This window comes from Nyctereutes procyonoides, unplaced genomic scaffold (assembly GCF_905146905.1).
Source record: "Nyctereutes procyonoides isolate TBG_1078 unplaced genomic scaffold, NYPRO_anot_genome, whole genome shotgun sequence".
NCBI lineage: Eukaryota > Metazoa > Chordata > Mammalia > Carnivora > Canidae > Nyctereutes > Nyctereutes procyonoides.
Window position 1 is genome coordinate 2,945,200 of NW_026575151.1, and position 17,663 is coordinate 2,962,862.

A 17,663-nucleotide genomic window follows, 5' to 3' on the forward strand; every position below is an offset into this window, starting at 1 on the left:
TATTTTTTAAGATGCATTTTTATTTACAAAGTGAGATGATGTATAACAAACATAATGAAGTTACAAATGTATCTGATAACTCCATTTTCATGAAAAAGTATATAAATATATTACAGGAAATTCCATATAGTAAACATTTGCTACTTTTTTCTATGCCAGTATTACTGTCATTTAAAGCTTAAATACTTGGTTTCAAGTATCCCCTATAAAATAATTCTATTAAAATACTGGAAAAAAATTTTGCTATAAACAAGATTGGTGCATTAAAAATAGACTTGGTGTGTCCTTGTAACATCAACTATAATCAAATGCTTCCTTGATCATCCCTAACATGTGCACTGTTCAGTTAGTGTTAAAAATTTTTAGATTCTCACAGGTTAAAGTAGCTGTAAAAATACAGCAGTTCAGCATGACTTATTGTTGTGAAGAATGCCCCTCTAAGGTAGAGGAGAATAAGGATAATGATACTGTGTGGACTTGCTGCCTGTGATCTTTATTTTAAGCAGAGAACAGGAACACCTGTTGGAGGTTTGGAGAGAGATGAAGAAGCATCCAGAGGCTGTTCTTTTCACGTTACTTCAAGAGCTGTGGCTGTTCTTTTTGCTCTTCTTCAGTTTGAAGACGTGTCAGCACATAAAGGATGACTTGATAGCAGAAAATATATTGATCCTATGGCCAAGAGAGAGAGAGAGAGAGAGAGAGAGAGAGAGAAAGTAGGATGACTCTAGATGTATAATGTGAAATACACACACACACAATGTTTGAGTAATTTTGAAAATATGGAAAAATTTTGTTATAATGTTTAATATAAGAAGGAAGATATAGAATTGTATAGTGTCATAAAAATTATAAGAAACGATTGAGAAAATGAGGAGGGGAAAAGCAGCCATGGAAGTGAGTGGGTGGGTAGGTGGAAATATCTCACAGTCCTGACACTTTTTTGTGCTTTGGTAATATTTATGATTTGCTCTTATAATGGAAAAATGAACTTCCTACAAAATTTCCTCTAGATTTATTGGACTCATCTTGATGTTTTGAAATGTCAAGAAATTAATACCCAAGAAGCTACACAAAATAATGTTCTTTAAATATCTGGAACCAAAGAATATGGAAATCAAAGTTTTTGGAAAATTAACTTTTTTTTTTTTTTTTTTTTTTTTGGTGAAATTACTCTGTTAGTTGGTGGTACCAGGATCTGAATTTTCTTATTACACTCTGCAAGGAATTAATGAGTCTGAAGGTAAATAGAAAAAATTCACAATACACTAAATGGAAAGAAATAAAACAACTACAGTTGAATCTCATTTAAAATAGTTGCCTGTATGTGAGCATTCATGCCTGTGTGCATGTGCTTGGCCTAAAGACTGTAAGAATGTTGCCAGAACATGAACAATTCTGAAGAGTAGGAATACGAGTTATCCTTTTATTTCCTTTCTGCTCATCTGTATTTTAATTTGTCCACATTTGCACATGATCATCCATGACTTTCTCTCACGCTACAAACAATCCATTAGCAAACCTACTTCACTCAACGTCCTCTACTCCCTGTATGCACACTATTCTGGTCTGGGCCCACTGCCTGCCACCAAACTGACCTCCCTGCTTCTAACCCTGCATCTTCCCAAATCGGGTCTTATTTTTGCACAGTAAACACAGAACACCTTGAAAATGTGAATCAAATCATGTCAGTCCACGCTGATAATCCTACAATGCCTCCATTTCACTCAGAGGAAAGCCCAGGCCTTGGTCCCGTCACCTCCCCTTCTCACCTCAGCCACACGGGCCATGGCCATTCTAAAACACACAAGGCCTGCTCCTGCCTCGGATCTCCACACAGGTGCTTCTTTCTGCCTGAGATGCTCTTACTCTCAAATAGCCTCATGCCCTCACTGCACTTCCTCCAAATCTTTGCTTTAGTGTTAACTTTCTCAGTGTTGCTACCTGACTTAAAATACCTCCCCCAGCCAGCCAAGACGACTCCTCTTTGCCTAGCTCTATTTTTTTTTCTTCTTCCTCTAAAGCACTTATTACTTTCAAAGATCCTATATAATTTACTTGGTTAACCTGCTTAATATCCGCCTTCCTCATCACCACCCCATGAGAAGATCTTTGTTATTCTAGCAGGGATCTTCGTTCCATTCACTGATGTTCTCCAAGTACTCACAAGAGTGCCTGGTCCATAGTAGGCAGATAAATAAATTATCTGTTAAATAAGTGAATTTCCTGGGTCTAAGGAACCCAGGAAATATACAGATCGGTATGCTTTCTTTAACTAAAAAATGTGTAAATCAGGGGCAGCCCGGGTGGCTCAGTGGTTTAGCACCGCCTTCAGCCCAGGGCGTGATCCTGGGGACCTGGAATCGAGTCCCATGTCCGGCTCCCTGCATGGAGCCTGCTTCTCCCTCTGCCTGTGCCTCTGCCTCTCTCTCTCTGAGTCTCTCATGAATAAATAAGTAAAATCTTAAAAAAAATAAAAAAAAAGTGTAAATCAGCTTAATATTTAGATTTAACTTGAATCAAAAATATATGAAGGGAAAGTGGGCAAATTTTAATTTTAAAGATAGTAAACTTCTATATTCTTCAAAAGGTAGAGAAATGTGAATTTATAGATTTGTAAAAATAGTTTCCATGTCCCTCCTCACAATATAAACAATAAGGGGAGGGAGCTCTCAGAACAGGCCGAGACTCTACATAAGCAGTTCCTGTGAAAGACACGTCCGTAGGTCAGTGGGTGATATTAACCCATGGTTTGATTTAGAGAAATGAAAACTCAAAACAGGAGACAGAGCCACCCATTCACTCATCCCCAGGAGTGCTCCCTCCAAGCTAAGCACCGCCAGGCTGTCTGCCTTCTGGACTTGCTGTCAATGCTGCTGAATCCATTCCCTCTCAGGGAATTTCTGTGGCAAGAATGGTACCTTCTATATCCTTTTAAAGTTGGAAATAAAGAACACCTCTAATTATACACTATTTTCTACCACCCCAATGCTCCCCCCCGCCCCGCCCATGCTGCCCCGTTCTCTGTATAGCGTTCAGTGCAGATACGGCATTTCTTCATTTCCTGTATTTAAATTAAAGGCAAAATTTAAGTGAGATAGCTTGAAAATATTTTCATTCTTTTTCTGAATTAGTCCTCATGCTTAAAAAAAGTCCCTTATTACCACAAATCTTTGGTTTTATGTAATAAAGTGGGGACCCTTTAAAAAGAGAAATGTTTTAATCAGAATTTGAAAACATCAGAATCTTCATGAAAATCCTCATTAGGAGACCCCAAGACTCACCTCTGTCTGAACCATTCCATGTCTTTGTAGTCTCATGCAGCGCACTAAGTCAGAGATGTCAAACTGCCAAAGGAAACAAGGTTTGTATGTTAGACAAAAAAGGGTTACCGAATTTAAACCCCAAAGATTCCATACCTCGTTCTCCTTCTCCTTTTAGCAGTCTTGGGAAACTGTTCTGTACAAAAGAAGTCAGTGGACTGACTCTGCCATCATTTGATAATTTTATTTATGATATTTTTAAGAATTAGGGGAGGTTATTCTATTTGAAAATCCTGTAACAACAACCAAATAAAAAATCCCCAACAGAAATTCTCTTCCCTTTGGAATTTGACTAATTTCTAATATCACCATTTAAAAGAAACAAGGCAAACTACTTTTCCTACAGTTTGCTTTTCAGAATGACATTCTTGATCTTTTTTATTTTCAATGATATTAACAATTTGAAACAAGGGAGAAATAAACTGTTTTGTTTTGTTCCACTTAAATTATTATGGTAGGTACAATAGTGTGTGAAGAGCAAACTAGAACTGCTTTTAACTGAAATTCTTTAAGAGACAATGATTTTAATTGCTTACGTACAGTAAGATTTCTAATGTTTTAAGTGAGGCTTATACTAATTTAGATTTTAAGTAAAATTAAACTCATTAATTGTGTTTACTTAGTAATATTTTTAAAACCTTTTTATTTATTTATTCATGAGAGAGGCAGAGACACAGGCAGAGGGAGAAGCAGCCTCCCTGTGGGAGCCCAACGTGGGACTCGATCCCGGGACCCCAGGATCACGCCCTGGGCCGAAGATAGATGCTCAACCACTGAACTACCTAGGCATCCCACTTAGTAATATTTTTTAAAGTGGGAGTAATTGTTTAGAGACTAGCATCAATTTGTATAACAAGGTAGACATTTCCCACTTATAGGTAACTAACAAAGAAAAGAATGTCTTTTAATTCCTTAAATATACTATCTTCTGTGCTTATATATATATATTTTTAATAAAGATTTTTATTTATTCACTTGAGAGAGAGATAGCACTAGTTGAGGGAGGGGTGAAGGGGCAGAGGGACAAGCAGGCTCCCCGCTGAGTAAGAAGCCTGATGTGGGGCCTGATCCCAGGACCCCAAAATCATGACTTAAGCCAAAGGCAGACACTTTACTGAATGAACCACCCAGGTGCCTTATTTTTTAAGTAAGCTCTACACCCAATGTGAGGCTTGAACTCAAGACCCAAGATCAAGAGTTGCATGCTCTACTGACTAAGCTAGCCAGGCACCCACTGCTTCAATATTTCTGTCCTTAAGTGTGATAGTGACACTGACTTTATCTTATACAAACCTATACTGTAAAGAGTAAAATGCAATACTGTAAAAGGGACTTTTTGGCAGAGAGAGAAAAAAGAAGCAGGCTCCCTGAAGAGAGCCTGAAGTGGACCAGATTCCAGAACTCCAGGATCACACCCTGAGCCGAAGGCAAGACGCTCAACCGCTGGGCCACCTGGGTGTCCCTGTATAAGGGACTTTTGAGCACATGTTTAAAACTGGTAAAACAAATATGAAATTGAAGTATTATTTCTTTTTGATTATGGTCTGGGCAGTTTTGAACATTACTAAAATACAATTTGATATAGCCAGAGAATGAAGGCATTAATTTTTTAAAAAAGATTTTATTTATTTATTCATGAAGACACAGAGAGAGAGGCAGAGAGAGATGCAGGCTCCATGCAGGGAGCTGGATGTGGGACTCGATCCCAGGAATCCAGGATCATGTCCTGGGTCTAAGGCAGGCACCCAACCAGTGAGCCACCTAGGTGTCCCCAAATGAAGGCATTCACAAAAGCTACTAAATAGGGGTGCCTGGCTGCCTCAGTTGGTGAAGGATGTGACTCTTCATTTTGGAGTTGTGAGTCCGAGCCCCATCTTGCATATAGAGATTACTTAAAAAAAAAAAATACTTAATTCCCTCCCCTGCCCCAAACCCTTGCTAAATAAAAAAATTCCAAGATCATAAAATTAAGTATTAAAAATTAGATTCCACTGTTATTTCTGGTTGAATGCTGGTTCAGTCTGTATCTTGTACTCACTTCAAGATCTTGACTGATTAATCCTAAAACCACATCTATGCATATCAGGGTCCCTGAACGTCCAATGCCAGCACTGCAGTGTGTGATGATTGGGCCGGATCTATGAATGTGTCTCATGTAAGAGATAAAAGTAAGCAAGTCATCTGGCTGAGAAGGTGTATCATGGTCTGGCCAGGCAGTGAAATTCAGATGAGAAATATGTCGCATCTCTCCTGTCTGAAATTGTACACCAAAAGAAACAGATAAATATTATATTGTTCACATATATGTTTTAGTTCTTATTAATACACTGTCCTTTCCAACTTTGACTTGCCCAACTGATCAAATCAAAAGAAAGGTGCTAGAGACAAAAAAAAGTACATCAAACAACACATGGAGGGTCTTTATCAAGGAGGTTGCTAAATCCACATTTTAAATACTGATGAAAACTACTTTTTGAAACCCTAAAAGCAAATTACATTTTAATATGAGTAACAACCTTTTCTAAATTACTGTACTTCATATTCACTCTGGATAAAAGCCAAAGTCATTGCAATGGCTTAAAAGCCCTACATAATCTGACCCAGCTACTTCTCAGACCTAACCTGTTCCTTGTGACCACTTTGCTCTACCTACAGGGAACACTCTGTTCTTTTATTTTTATTTTTTTAAGATTATTTATATATCGATAAATGAGAGAGAGAGAGAGAGAGAGAGAGACACCGAGGGAGAAGCAGGCTCCATGCAGGGAGCCTGACACAGGACTCAATTCGGGTCTCCAGGATCATGCTCCAGGCCGAAGGCATTGCTAAACCACTGAGCCACCCAGGCTGCCCTGTCTGTGGTTCTTTAAAAACACGAGGCACAGTTCAGGTCAGGGCCTTTGCACTTGCTCTTTCTGACTGAAATTCTCCCCCCACCTCTCCACTGCCCCATCCCTGTGGCTCAATCAACTCCTTTAGGATTTTTTCCACAGGAACATCAACACTAATATTTCCTCATTAGCAAGTAAACTCCATGAGGTCAGGGATTTCTTTCTGTCTGTGTTGCTAACTGCTGAATCTCTAGATTTCATAACAGGGCTCGAGCTCTACAAGCCATGTGTTAATTAAATATATCACTTAAGGAATATTGAACAATTGTGTTAGCATAAGTAATCGGTAGGCTGGTATAAATGAACAAGAAAGTATAATCTTCAATTCTTTATAAAATCACATCAAAAACTATGAAGGAGGGATCCCTGGGTGGCTCAGCAGTTTAACGCCTGCCCTCAGCCCAGGGCGTGATCCTGGAGACCCGGGATCGAGTCCCACATTGGGCTCCCTACATGGAGCCTGCTTCTCCCTCTGCCTGTGTCTATGCCTCTCTCTCTCTCTATGTGTGTGTCCCTCATGAATAAATAAATAAAATCTTAAAAAAAAAAAAACTATGAAGGAAATCATTAGGCTATATTTACATGTGACCAATGGACTCAAGTCAAACCCCAAAAGGAAACCAATTACAGTGGACCCTCAAACAACAAGAGTTTGAATTGTATAGGTCCACTTATACAAGGATTTTTTTTTTGTACAGTACAGGAAATATTTTCCTTATGATTTTCTTAACATTTTCCTTTCAGTAGCTTACTTTGTTGTAAGAATCAGTGTATAATACATATAGTAAACAAAATATGTGTTAATTGATTATGTTATTGGTAAGGCTTCCAGTCAATAGCAGGCTATCAGTTAAATTTTGAGAGTCAAAAGTTCTACATGGATTTTGGACTGCATGGAAGTCAGTGTCCCTAACCCCTATGTTGTTTTAAGGCATTAAGCTCGTATTACTGGAGTTGGGGTGGGGGTGGGGAGGAGGGTGAAATTGAGGGGGCATGGAGGAGAGTAAAAGTAGCAGTTTTACTTAAGGTGTATCCACTTATCTAATCCATGCTAAACTGATTCAGTGGTTAGCATGGATTGTGGCTGCAGAAGGAATTACCCTACTGGCAAATATTTATGCTACAATTGCCCATGTATTGCTAAATATGTTGTGTTTATAGGGGAATATTTGCTACCTGGAGATTTTTCAAAAACAGGTTATTTCTTTTTCAAAGATATTTCATTTATTTATTCATGAGAGACACAGGGAGAGAGGCAGAGACATAGGCAGAGGGAGAAGCAGGCTCCCTGCAGAGCCTGATGCAGGACTCGATCCCAGGACCCCGGGATCACTCCCTGAGCTGAAGGCAGATGCTCAACCACTGAGCCACCCAGGTGTCCCTAAAAAACAGTTTTATTCACTCTTTTTAGAGATGATAGTACATAGCTTCTGAGCCATTCTGTTCTATCAGTGAGCAAAGGATAATGGGAGGTTACTTTAAAGCCTCTATTCTCATTTTCATCCTAATACAGTACATACTGGAGGAAACTGGCAGAGTCTGAAGAAGGTCACAGTTTAGTTTCTATTAGGTCAAAAATAGTGGGTGACATTAGTTCCAGTGAAATAGGAAGCTGGCTTTCACTCAGAAATACATTGACGCTATCATGGAAAGTGTCCAGGCCGGCATTCTAACCAGGAGATGGAAAGATTTAACTCACTTACCTGAATCTCTTCTAGGGCCATTGCCCTTACTACAAAGCCCTTCAGCTGCTGCATTCTCACGAGAGCCAGCCGAAGCCTGTCATTGACCATTGTTGTTTGGCCTAGGATGTTAGGCCAATAGCGCTGGCATTTGATTTTTTCTCCTTCTACTTCTTGGGTCATCATGGCGATCACTGTAGATTTTTGTTCCCAAATCATCTGCCAGAAATCTCCAACAGTTGTAGGGAGAGGTCCTTGGCAGGCAATGTAAACGAACTCTTCTTTTCCCACTGGTATCTTAATGAAGCTGGCATTGATATAGCCACCCTCATCTCCAAGAGGCACTCTTGTAGCATCATCTGTGAATTTCCCACCATAAAACAGAGCCATGTATATCATGCATTTTGTTTAAGGAGTCTTATAAACAGGGGCCAAAGATTAGGAGAAATTCCTCAGAACCATAAATGAAATAACAAACACATTTTAATAAAGGTATATTTTCAAATTACAGTAGAATCGTTTTATACTTACTCATTTTACTCTTGTACAAGTATATTTAAGATGTCAACTCAGCGAGTTTCTGACAATTTGAGGTTATTTACATAGATTTGGTTGAAAAATTAAAATTAATAAATAAAAAAAAAATCAATCGATACAGTCAGAACTTCTTAGTAAGTTCCAAGAGAAACAAACATAACTTTGCTACTTCTTATCCAACCTTATTTTATGATGATAATAATGATGATGATAATAATGCTCAATTTAATGAATGACAATGACAAAAGATTATTTCATAAAATAAAAATTAGTATTATAATGAAACTAAGTACTTACTACAAATTTGCATAATTATTTCTTGTTCATCTAATTAAATTATATTCTTTTAAATCAGCAGCCAAAATAATAAACACAATAAATAAAAAGGCAGCTCACTTTATTCTCTAGGCATATAGGCTTCTATCTTTATCCGATGTAATTTCATAGTCAAAATATAAATTTTTAAACCAGTGAAAACTATATGTAAGCCATTTTATCCAAAATAATTAATTTGTATGTACTTATATCAGAAGCAATTTCTGCTTAGAGCATTTATAAATTTAACTGGTAATTTCTATGATTATCAAATTGACTTTAGTAATAGGTTTCAAAATCCTGCATCAGTTGCTCTTCTATCATTTGACTTCTGTCTCTTAGTCCATGGAAACAAATCCACTCAAGTAGTTTTGAATTTACGGCTTATCCCTTTTGAATTTGAGAGACTAGTCTGGCCATTTTTTTGATGGTGGTGGTAGAGGCTGAAATAACTCGCACTTACTTTATGCTCAATCATCATTACTTTCATTTTTATTTTAATTAATTAATTAATTAATTGAGGGTATTATTTATTTATTCAGAGAAACACACAGAGAGAGAGGCAGAGACACAGGCAGAGGGAGAAGCAGGCTCCACGCAGGGAGCCTGATGTGGAACTCAATCCAGGGATCATGCCCTGAGCCAAACGCAGACGCTCAACCACTGAGCCACCCAGGCATCCTATTACTTTCATTTTTAAAATGCTAAGATACATTTTTCACAGAAACTTTTCCAAAATAAATTTTTTGTCTTCCAACTTGGTTGAAAAAATTCAGTTGTATTATTATTTATTGCATGATTTATCACTATTGGTTCTGTTACAGTTCTTTGATTTTAGGACTTCTTGATAAAGATAGGATCGTTGTATCATGCACAGTGTAATTCAGTGTGCTAATATATATATAAATATGGCTTATGATTACTATAAGAAGTTGCTAAAAAATAAGAAAAGAAGTTGCTAGACATTAATATTTTGGCTATATCCATTTATAATTAAAAAATCCCATGTTGATTGGTAAAATGGTAAAATGTGGGTAAGAAGAATTGCTTTTTTGCTCTTCTAGTATCTGAGACAATTCAAACATTATAGTTGGCTCAACCGTTGAGCCACCCAGGTGCTCCTAAGATTCTTCTGATTAATTTTCAGAATACATAGATAATTTAAACAGGAATTCATGTTGTATATCTAAATGTATTTGTTATTGATGTAAACCTCTGAATATGTGCTTCTGTGTATATATGCACACTTGTGTGAGAGATAAACTAGCATAAAAATTTTAAATCAGTTCAAACTATATTAGACATACATTTGATTTGAAACCAAATTAAACTTACAGGGAAGTATATTTTTATATCGGTTCTTTCTTCTGTTTTCCTTAGTTTGTCCAATTAGACATTGATCCAAAGGTTTCAAATCTTGAAGATTCTGCAAGGAAAAATAGAAATAAAATTAAATTTGATAAGCAGTAATTCAGCCATAATTGCCAATGCTTTAAATATGCAGGGTATAAAATTGGCTACTGATCAAGGCAGACTTTGAGAGTTAAGAAATAGCTTATCCTGTAAAGATAAGCTAGTCTAAAATCCCAATATTATTTTGAAATACCAGTTGTTGAAATATGTTGCTGCAAATATCTTTAGCATATGGTAGTCAACTTTGTGAGGCTGCACTTCGTACCTTTATTTTAAAGTTCAGTTTAAAGAGGTCTATAATTGTATTTTAGGAAAAAAAACCCACAACAACTTATAAAAGCAACTTTGTCTTAAAGTAATGAGCTGGAGCAGAATTTCTTGACAATATTGTCTGTGGGGTCATGGAATAATCCATTGTAGAGTTGTGGTGAGACAGTCCTAGGTTTTAAAGTCAACTCTCACTTTTCATTCACTCAGTAATCCATCCTTTTATCCATTCATCCATCCATCCAAATATATATTAAAAATACCTACTAGATACAGGACACTGTAATAAGTGCTGGGAATACAGTGGTGAGAAAGAAGGTATGATTCTGGTTCTCCTTGAGCTTACAGCTTATCGGGAGAAAGAAGCAGTAAAGAAATAAATACTGTGATGCATGCTTTGGAGCAATTAACAAGCTGTTATTTTAGAGAGTAATAAAGATCTACTTTATAAAGGGTTGTGATGGCAGGTCCTTGGAATTGTGACATTTAAACTTAAGCCTTAAAGAAGAAATTATTTCTGCAAAATGGAGAGGGAGAATATATGTCAACTATTGGGAGCTTGTTTCCAAATCTATTAATGTTTCCATATCTATTTACATTATTGAGTATTAAATACAAAGCATCTAATAAATAAATACATACATACAAAGCATCTAGCATATTCCAGAAGCTCTCAAGAGAAGTTAGCTCCTTTTGCTTTAGTGGCTATGAAAAGTTTAGGAAGTGGGTAAAGTAAGTATATGGTTTGAGGAAGATAAGCAAGGTAAACCTGAAAACCAGTGGTGCTACATTCCTCTTTTGCCTAGTGGTAAATATGGATGCTGCCAATAAGACCACATGAGCAAAGGCTCTGAACCACTGCTGAGTTGCACGGAGGGGCATATTTCTAGAACTGTATAAAATTAAAAACTGTTGCTAAAGAACCATATCTATAGTGTATTAATTATGAAGTTTAATGGTTGGAATTGACACGACTTAAAAAAGAAAAAAAAAGCTCTCTATCTCTGAGGCAGGGAAGGTAATCATTGGGGAGATTTATCAAGCTAAGTGGCTAAAAAGATCTCTTTATTTTTTTTAAAGATTTATTTATTCATGAGAGACACAGAGAGAGGCAGAGACACAGGCAGAGGGAGAAGCAGGCTTCCTGCAGGGAGCCCGACATGGGACTCGATCCTGGGACTCCAGGATCACACCCTGAGCCAAAGACAGATGCTCAACCTGCTGAGCCACCCGGGCGTCCCTAAAGAGATCTTTTTAAATTGATAGTTATTAAGGGTGCTGTTAGTTAGAAGTAAAGGTGTAAAGTAATGGGCATTATCAAAATTTCTCCTACTTTTGCATAAAGTTTTGGAAAAGAATCTTTGGTAGTACCACTTACCTCCAGCTCCTTTGAAGGAATTCCTTGATCTAATAAACCTCGCAATGTTCGAATGACTGATTTCAACTTGCTACCGGTGTATTTACCAGAGGGAAGCACTTTGACAATGGGGAGTGCAGCAAGTTGCTCGTCTGTCAGAAAGGGATGATCTAACAAGAAGACAGAAGTTGATTTTTTTTTTTAAAAAGATTTTATTTATTTATTTAGAAAGAAAGCACAAGGGTTGGGGAGGGGTAGCAGGCAAGGGAGAAGCAGATTCCCTAACTGAGCAGGGAGCCCAACAAGGGATGTGTGGCTCAATCCCAGGATCCTGAGATCATGACCCAAACTGAAGGCAGACACCTAAACTGACTGAGCCATCCAGGCACCCCAACAGCAGTTAATTTTTTAAAAAAAATTTCCCCTAAAACTAATTTAGCCAATAAGGGAACTGATTTGATCCTATTCTCACCTCATCTATTTTTATGAAAGCAAGAGTCTTAGGAATTAATAAGGTAGGAGAACAGGTAGGCAGATACCTACAGTTAACATAAAATCTGGCCATAGCAAGGCCCTTGTACCCAACTTTTAAGAAAACACTTCACTGTTCAGAATTCTTTTTTTTATTTTTAAGATTTTATTAATCTATTCATGAGAGACACAGAGAGAGGCAGAGACATAGGCAGAGGGAGAAGCAGGCTCCCTGTGGGGAGCCTGATGTGGGACTCGATCCCAGGACCCCAGGATCACTTCCTGAGCCAAAGGCAGACGCTCAACCACTGAGCCACGTAGGCGTCCTGTATTCAGAAATCCTTAAGGCTCTTGGCTCTCATGTACTTACGGTTTCTAGAAGAGTTTAATTTTTATTTATTCTTTTTGCTTTTCTTGACTCAAATGACATGATTTTTCTTGATGAAAACGTATGTAGTCTTCTTATTGCTTTGCAAAACTTAAATTAGCTTCCAAGCACATAGGGAAAAGATGAAGGGAGATGCTTCAGAAATTCCTTACAATGGGACATTTCGTTTCACTAGTAACACTGGTGTCTCCTCTCTCTACCCCTCCTTGGTACTCAGTGCCAGGAGGCAGTCTGGCATTTGATAGTTTTCTCAATACAAATGAAACTGTGGGGTCTTCAGGAGCTTATCAAACGAGTGACATCAGTGTCTTAGAAAAGGTAAGTATCTAATTAGTACCCGCTCTATGGAAACTGCTTATATCAGAAGGCAACTGATTATCCTGGAAAAAAGAGAGCTCTTGATACGGTTTGCACAAGTGTACTACAAAGCTACACTTGTAAATTAGTTGATTAAAGTATTTTGATGAGGCAGCCACCATGTAGGCAACAATAATGCTAGGCTCTGTGGGTATACAAAGCTGTACAAGATACTTCAAGAAGCCAGACATCCGGTGGGGTGAAGGCTAGCTGTAAATACAGAGTTCAGTCATAAAAAAGAACTGGAAACTTTTACAGAACTGAGTGTAAAGGAAACAGGAGCTCAAAGGCTGGAGATGAGCATGGGCTACAGGATTTGACAAGAGCACCATCAGTGACACCAACAATCTACCTAAATTGAAAAAGTGTTAATTCAACTTCTTTAATTTCCTTTAACAACTAAGACTTCAGATGACAAAACCATGTCGTTCATTCCTTCATTGCATTAGTGTAACATGAAACACTGGATAGAGCTTCATTTCTCCACTGGCTCAGTTTTAAATAAAGAGGCAGTAATAGGTCAGAGCAATGGACTCTTGCTTTTAAAAAATGAGGCTGAGATGCTGGAGAAGTAATTTCCTAGTTTTGAGCTATTCTGCCTATTTTATTATAAATAAAATGTGTTCCTCGATTCTCATTCAGAATGGCAAAATTGTGAGTTTGTGTTTCTTTTCTTTTCTTTCTTTTTTTTTTTTTTTAAAGATTTTATGTATTTATTCATGAGATACACACAGAGAGAGGCAGAGATACAGGCAGAGGGAGAAGCAGGCTCCCTGCAGGGGCCCGATGTGGGGACTTATCCCAGGACCCCGGGATCACTACCTGAGCCGAAGGCAGAGCTCAACCACTGAGCCACCCAGGCGTCTGACTTTGTGTAACACATTTATATGTGGGTTTTCCCTCAAGCCACTGAAAATTTCAGCTTATACCTGTGCAAATACCTAGTTATATAATTGAATGTTGGTGTTTGTCTATGTGATTTTATTTTACATATAGGACCAAATAATGTACATTTACAGTTAAATAACACATCCCTATACCCAGAAAACTCATTTTCAAATGCTTATTTTTTATCTATATTTTTGACAAAAAAATTGCTCATAAAATTCTTGCCTTCATTGGAATCTTCATGGTTTGTTGTTTCTATTGGCAATTCATCACTTCCCCATGTTATCTCATCATCATCTTCAGGCTTCCTTTCTTGTGACTTTTGAATCAAGCTATGATAACAAAACACATTGGTAATATTTTCTTGTTTTGTCCCCCAAATAAATTTAAATATTATGTTCTTGAACCCCTTGTTTCCTCTACAATTATCATGAAATATAAAAATAGATCATCTTATTAAAAAAAACCCAAGTCCAGAATTCCTAAAATTCATTGGTAGGTGGAAATTAAACTGAAGTGCAGAATTGTTTAATATAGTTTAAAAAAATTTATCCTCAAACAGATCCTGTCTTTGAACCTTAGATTGAAAGAGTCCTCTTGGGAATAGAGAAAGTGGTGGTTTGTTTCTGCCCTTCAAAATGGATAACCCATTACAATTGTGTTAGTATAGCTCTCTCTCTCTCTCTGAAGGTAGGCTCCATGCCCAGTGTGGAGCCCAATGTGGGGCTTGACCTCATGATCCTAAGATTAAGACCTGAGCTGAGATCAAGAGCTGGATGCTTAAATGACTGAGCCACTCAGGAGACTCTCTTTTTCACAGTTACCTACTGTTGTACTGTATGGATGTACCTTAATTTATTTATAGAAGTCTCTATTGATGAATATCCATATTTTGCTACAATTGGGGGCTAGAAGGACACTTCTGTATCAGGGTACTCACTTAATGTACTAAAGCACAGTACAAATTCTCATTATTCTATGGGTACACAGTAGATGCCATCTCCTTGGTAAGGTAGATGGCTAGGGAAGAGAATCTAGGCAGAAGAAATGTTTAGTGATGAGATGAAAAGGATAATGTAAAAGGCTGAATACATTTTTACATTTTATGATATTCAGGGGAAACAAAGCAGAGTACCTCTGTTTGATGACATGAATAGATACCATTAAAGCAAGACACGTACAATGCTCCTCAACTGTCAATAACAGGGTAGTAATTATGCTGCTCTTATGGTGGATCCTTTCCTCTTCTTCAGCCAATTATGGGTTATAATTAACATTTTTTTAAAATATTTTATTTATTTATTCATGAGAGACACAGAGAGAGAGGCAGAGACACAGGCAGAGGGAGAAGCAGGCTCCCCACAAGGAGCCGATGCAGCACTTGATCCCAGCACCCCGGGATCACACTCTGAACCAAAGGCAGGCGCTCAACCGTTGAGCCACCCAGGTGTCCCTATAATTAATATTTAATTTGCAAGCTCTACATTTATAAGGTTGCTTTTGTCATCTAGTAATTCTATTTTGTCTGCAAGGGTATAGTTTGGAGATCTTTCCATCAGGCATTCCTCTTATTTCTCATTCTTTTGATTAACTGCTTGTAGTATTTCATAGGTGCTTGTATGAGTATACCTTAATTTATTTTTTGTATATTATGTTTTTCTTTAGAAGTATAAATGATGTTGCAATTAAATTTTTGTAGAACTGTCTTTGCACATATATGGTAGTGGGAACAATTCTTAGAAATAAAATTACTAGATTGAAGGTTATGTACTATAATTCTTTGAATCTATGACACCCATAATTGTAAGATAGACTATTACTTTGTTTACATTAAGAAAGAATATTTATGATTATAAGACCCTTCATGATTTAAGAGATCTTAAAATTAAAAAGTATATACAAGAGTTAGTAACATGCAAATAAAACTTATATGTTAATAGTGTTTCTAATTGACACCCAAATAAATTACATACACTAATTTACCCTTCCTTCTTCCTCCTCTTTCCTAACAGAGTAGAGCCTGTATCTTTACAATTATTGGCAGCTGGCCCAGATATTTGCTAATTTTAAAAATTTAAACTGTACACAATTCTACAATAATATGTACTCCTTTTTCTAATTTTACTTGTGAAAAATTCACTGTTAATTTACTTTTCTAGGAAAAAGCAAGTAGTTCTCTTTGTTATCATCTAATATGGAGCAAAATTTATTCATGTACAATCACTTTATTGGCCAACAATACATATAACTTTTTAAAATATTAAACAATGTATTGGAAAAATCCTATTTTGATTTAGAAACTGTTTTCAAAAAGAAACAACTGTGGGGTTTTAAAATGTTTCTTATCTTCTTTGGTTTTATTTTAATTCTACTAGAAGATAATAATCATCATTTCTGGTACATTCCCTTTTTGACCTTTCTTTCATTTTTTTCCCCATGGTCAAGGATATACTTCTTTTTTTGAGGAATGTTTTAAATTTTTTTTTAAATTTTTATTTATTTATGATAGTCACAGAGAGAGAGAGAGACAGAGGCAGAGAGAGAAGCAGGCTCCATGCACCCGGAGCCCGATGTGGGATTTGATCCCGGGTCTCCAGGATCGCGCCCTGGGCCAAAGGCAGGCGCCAAACCGCTGCGCCACCCAGGGATCCCTTGAGGAATGTTTTAAAAAACACATTGTTACATGTCACTAGACCCTCCCTGTAATAGTAGTTTAAAAATATTATTAATATTCAACCACAGGTCCATAATTTAGTCAAACGTTCTCATTTTATTGGAAAAGGATAAATTAATTTCAAAAGCAACATCTAAATGAAAATCTGAGCACTTCTAAAAAGAAATGAATTATTATACTTTAAAAGATTATTTTCTTACCTTTCAATTTTTACTTTTTCTTCACAATATTCTTCACAGCCATTCATTTTGACAGACTACAATACAGAGAAATAAAACTCACATTAACCCATTAAAAGAAAATCAAATAATCTCATAATGTTCAATTCTTCCCTGTTAGTTATTTCCTATATTTACTGTTATGTCCATCCTCATGTAACAAAGACATACATGACATTCAAATAATGTCAAACTGTGGCTAAGGTATCTTCAGTGACCTACGAGTTTTTGCTGGTTCCACTTATTCACCTTCACATTCATTTTGGCTTTTCATTTCTTATTTAAGGGATATTAATGGTATAGAGGTAAGGAGAAAGCAAGATGAAAAGTTAAAGTATGACTATTTAGATATGCATATGCATATCTAAATGCATATCTAAATGCATATCTATATGCTGCTATACTATTTCAATTTTAAGATCTAAAAATGGGCTCTCCAGAAAAATCTTAGTAATATTCAGTGTGTTAAATTATCTTGCCTTTTTATTATTAAAGTGAGGAGTCTCTCCATGAAGAACATAAGTCAATCAGCTCATATTATAATTGAGTATGATGTCTCAGAGACCCAAATACTGTAGGAGCAGTTTGCTACAATTAGGAGATGCCAAATTTCATTCTTTTTTTAAAGATTTTATTTATTTATTCATTCATGAGAGATACAGAGAGGCAGAGACATAGGCAGAAGGGGGAGAGGCAGGCTCCATGCAAGGAGCCTGATGTGGGACCCAATCCCGGGACTCCAGAATCATACCCTGAGCCGAAGGCAGACACTCAACCACTGAGCCACCCAGGCACCCTCATGTTTCATTCTTATATGGTTAATAAATATTACATTTCAATCTTTATTAGGACAAATTATTTTTTTTAAGATTTTATTCATTTATT

At 36.9% G+C, this 17,663-nt stretch overlaps 1 protein-coding gene across 8 annotated transcripts in view; it reads right to left on the minus strand.

The window, feature by feature from the left end:
- PTPN13 (protein tyrosine phosphatase non-receptor type 13) overlaps positions 1–17,663 on the minus strand; it is a 204,645-nt gene continuing 186,982 nt past the window's right edge. For all 8 annotated transcript variants that reach the window (XM_055313038.1, XM_055313035.1, XM_055313034.1 and 5 more), the window contains 8 exons: positions 16,761–16,816; positions 14,112–14,218; positions 11,804–11,952; positions 10,081–10,171; positions 7,915–8,252; positions 5,359–5,574; positions 3,282–3,344; positions 1–669 (listed from right to left, as the gene is read on the minus strand). In XM_055313038.1, coding sequence (XP_055169013.1) covers positions 574–669; positions 3,282–3,344; positions 5,359–5,574; positions 7,915–8,252; positions 10,081–10,171; positions 11,804–11,952; positions 14,112–14,218; positions 16,761–16,816 — 1,116 coding nt within the window. In that variant the 3' untranslated portion in view covers positions 1–573. The remainder of the gene's footprint in view (positions 670–3,281; positions 3,345–5,358; positions 5,575–7,914; positions 8,253–10,080; positions 10,172–11,803; positions 11,953–14,111; positions 14,219–16,760; positions 16,817–17,663) is intronic.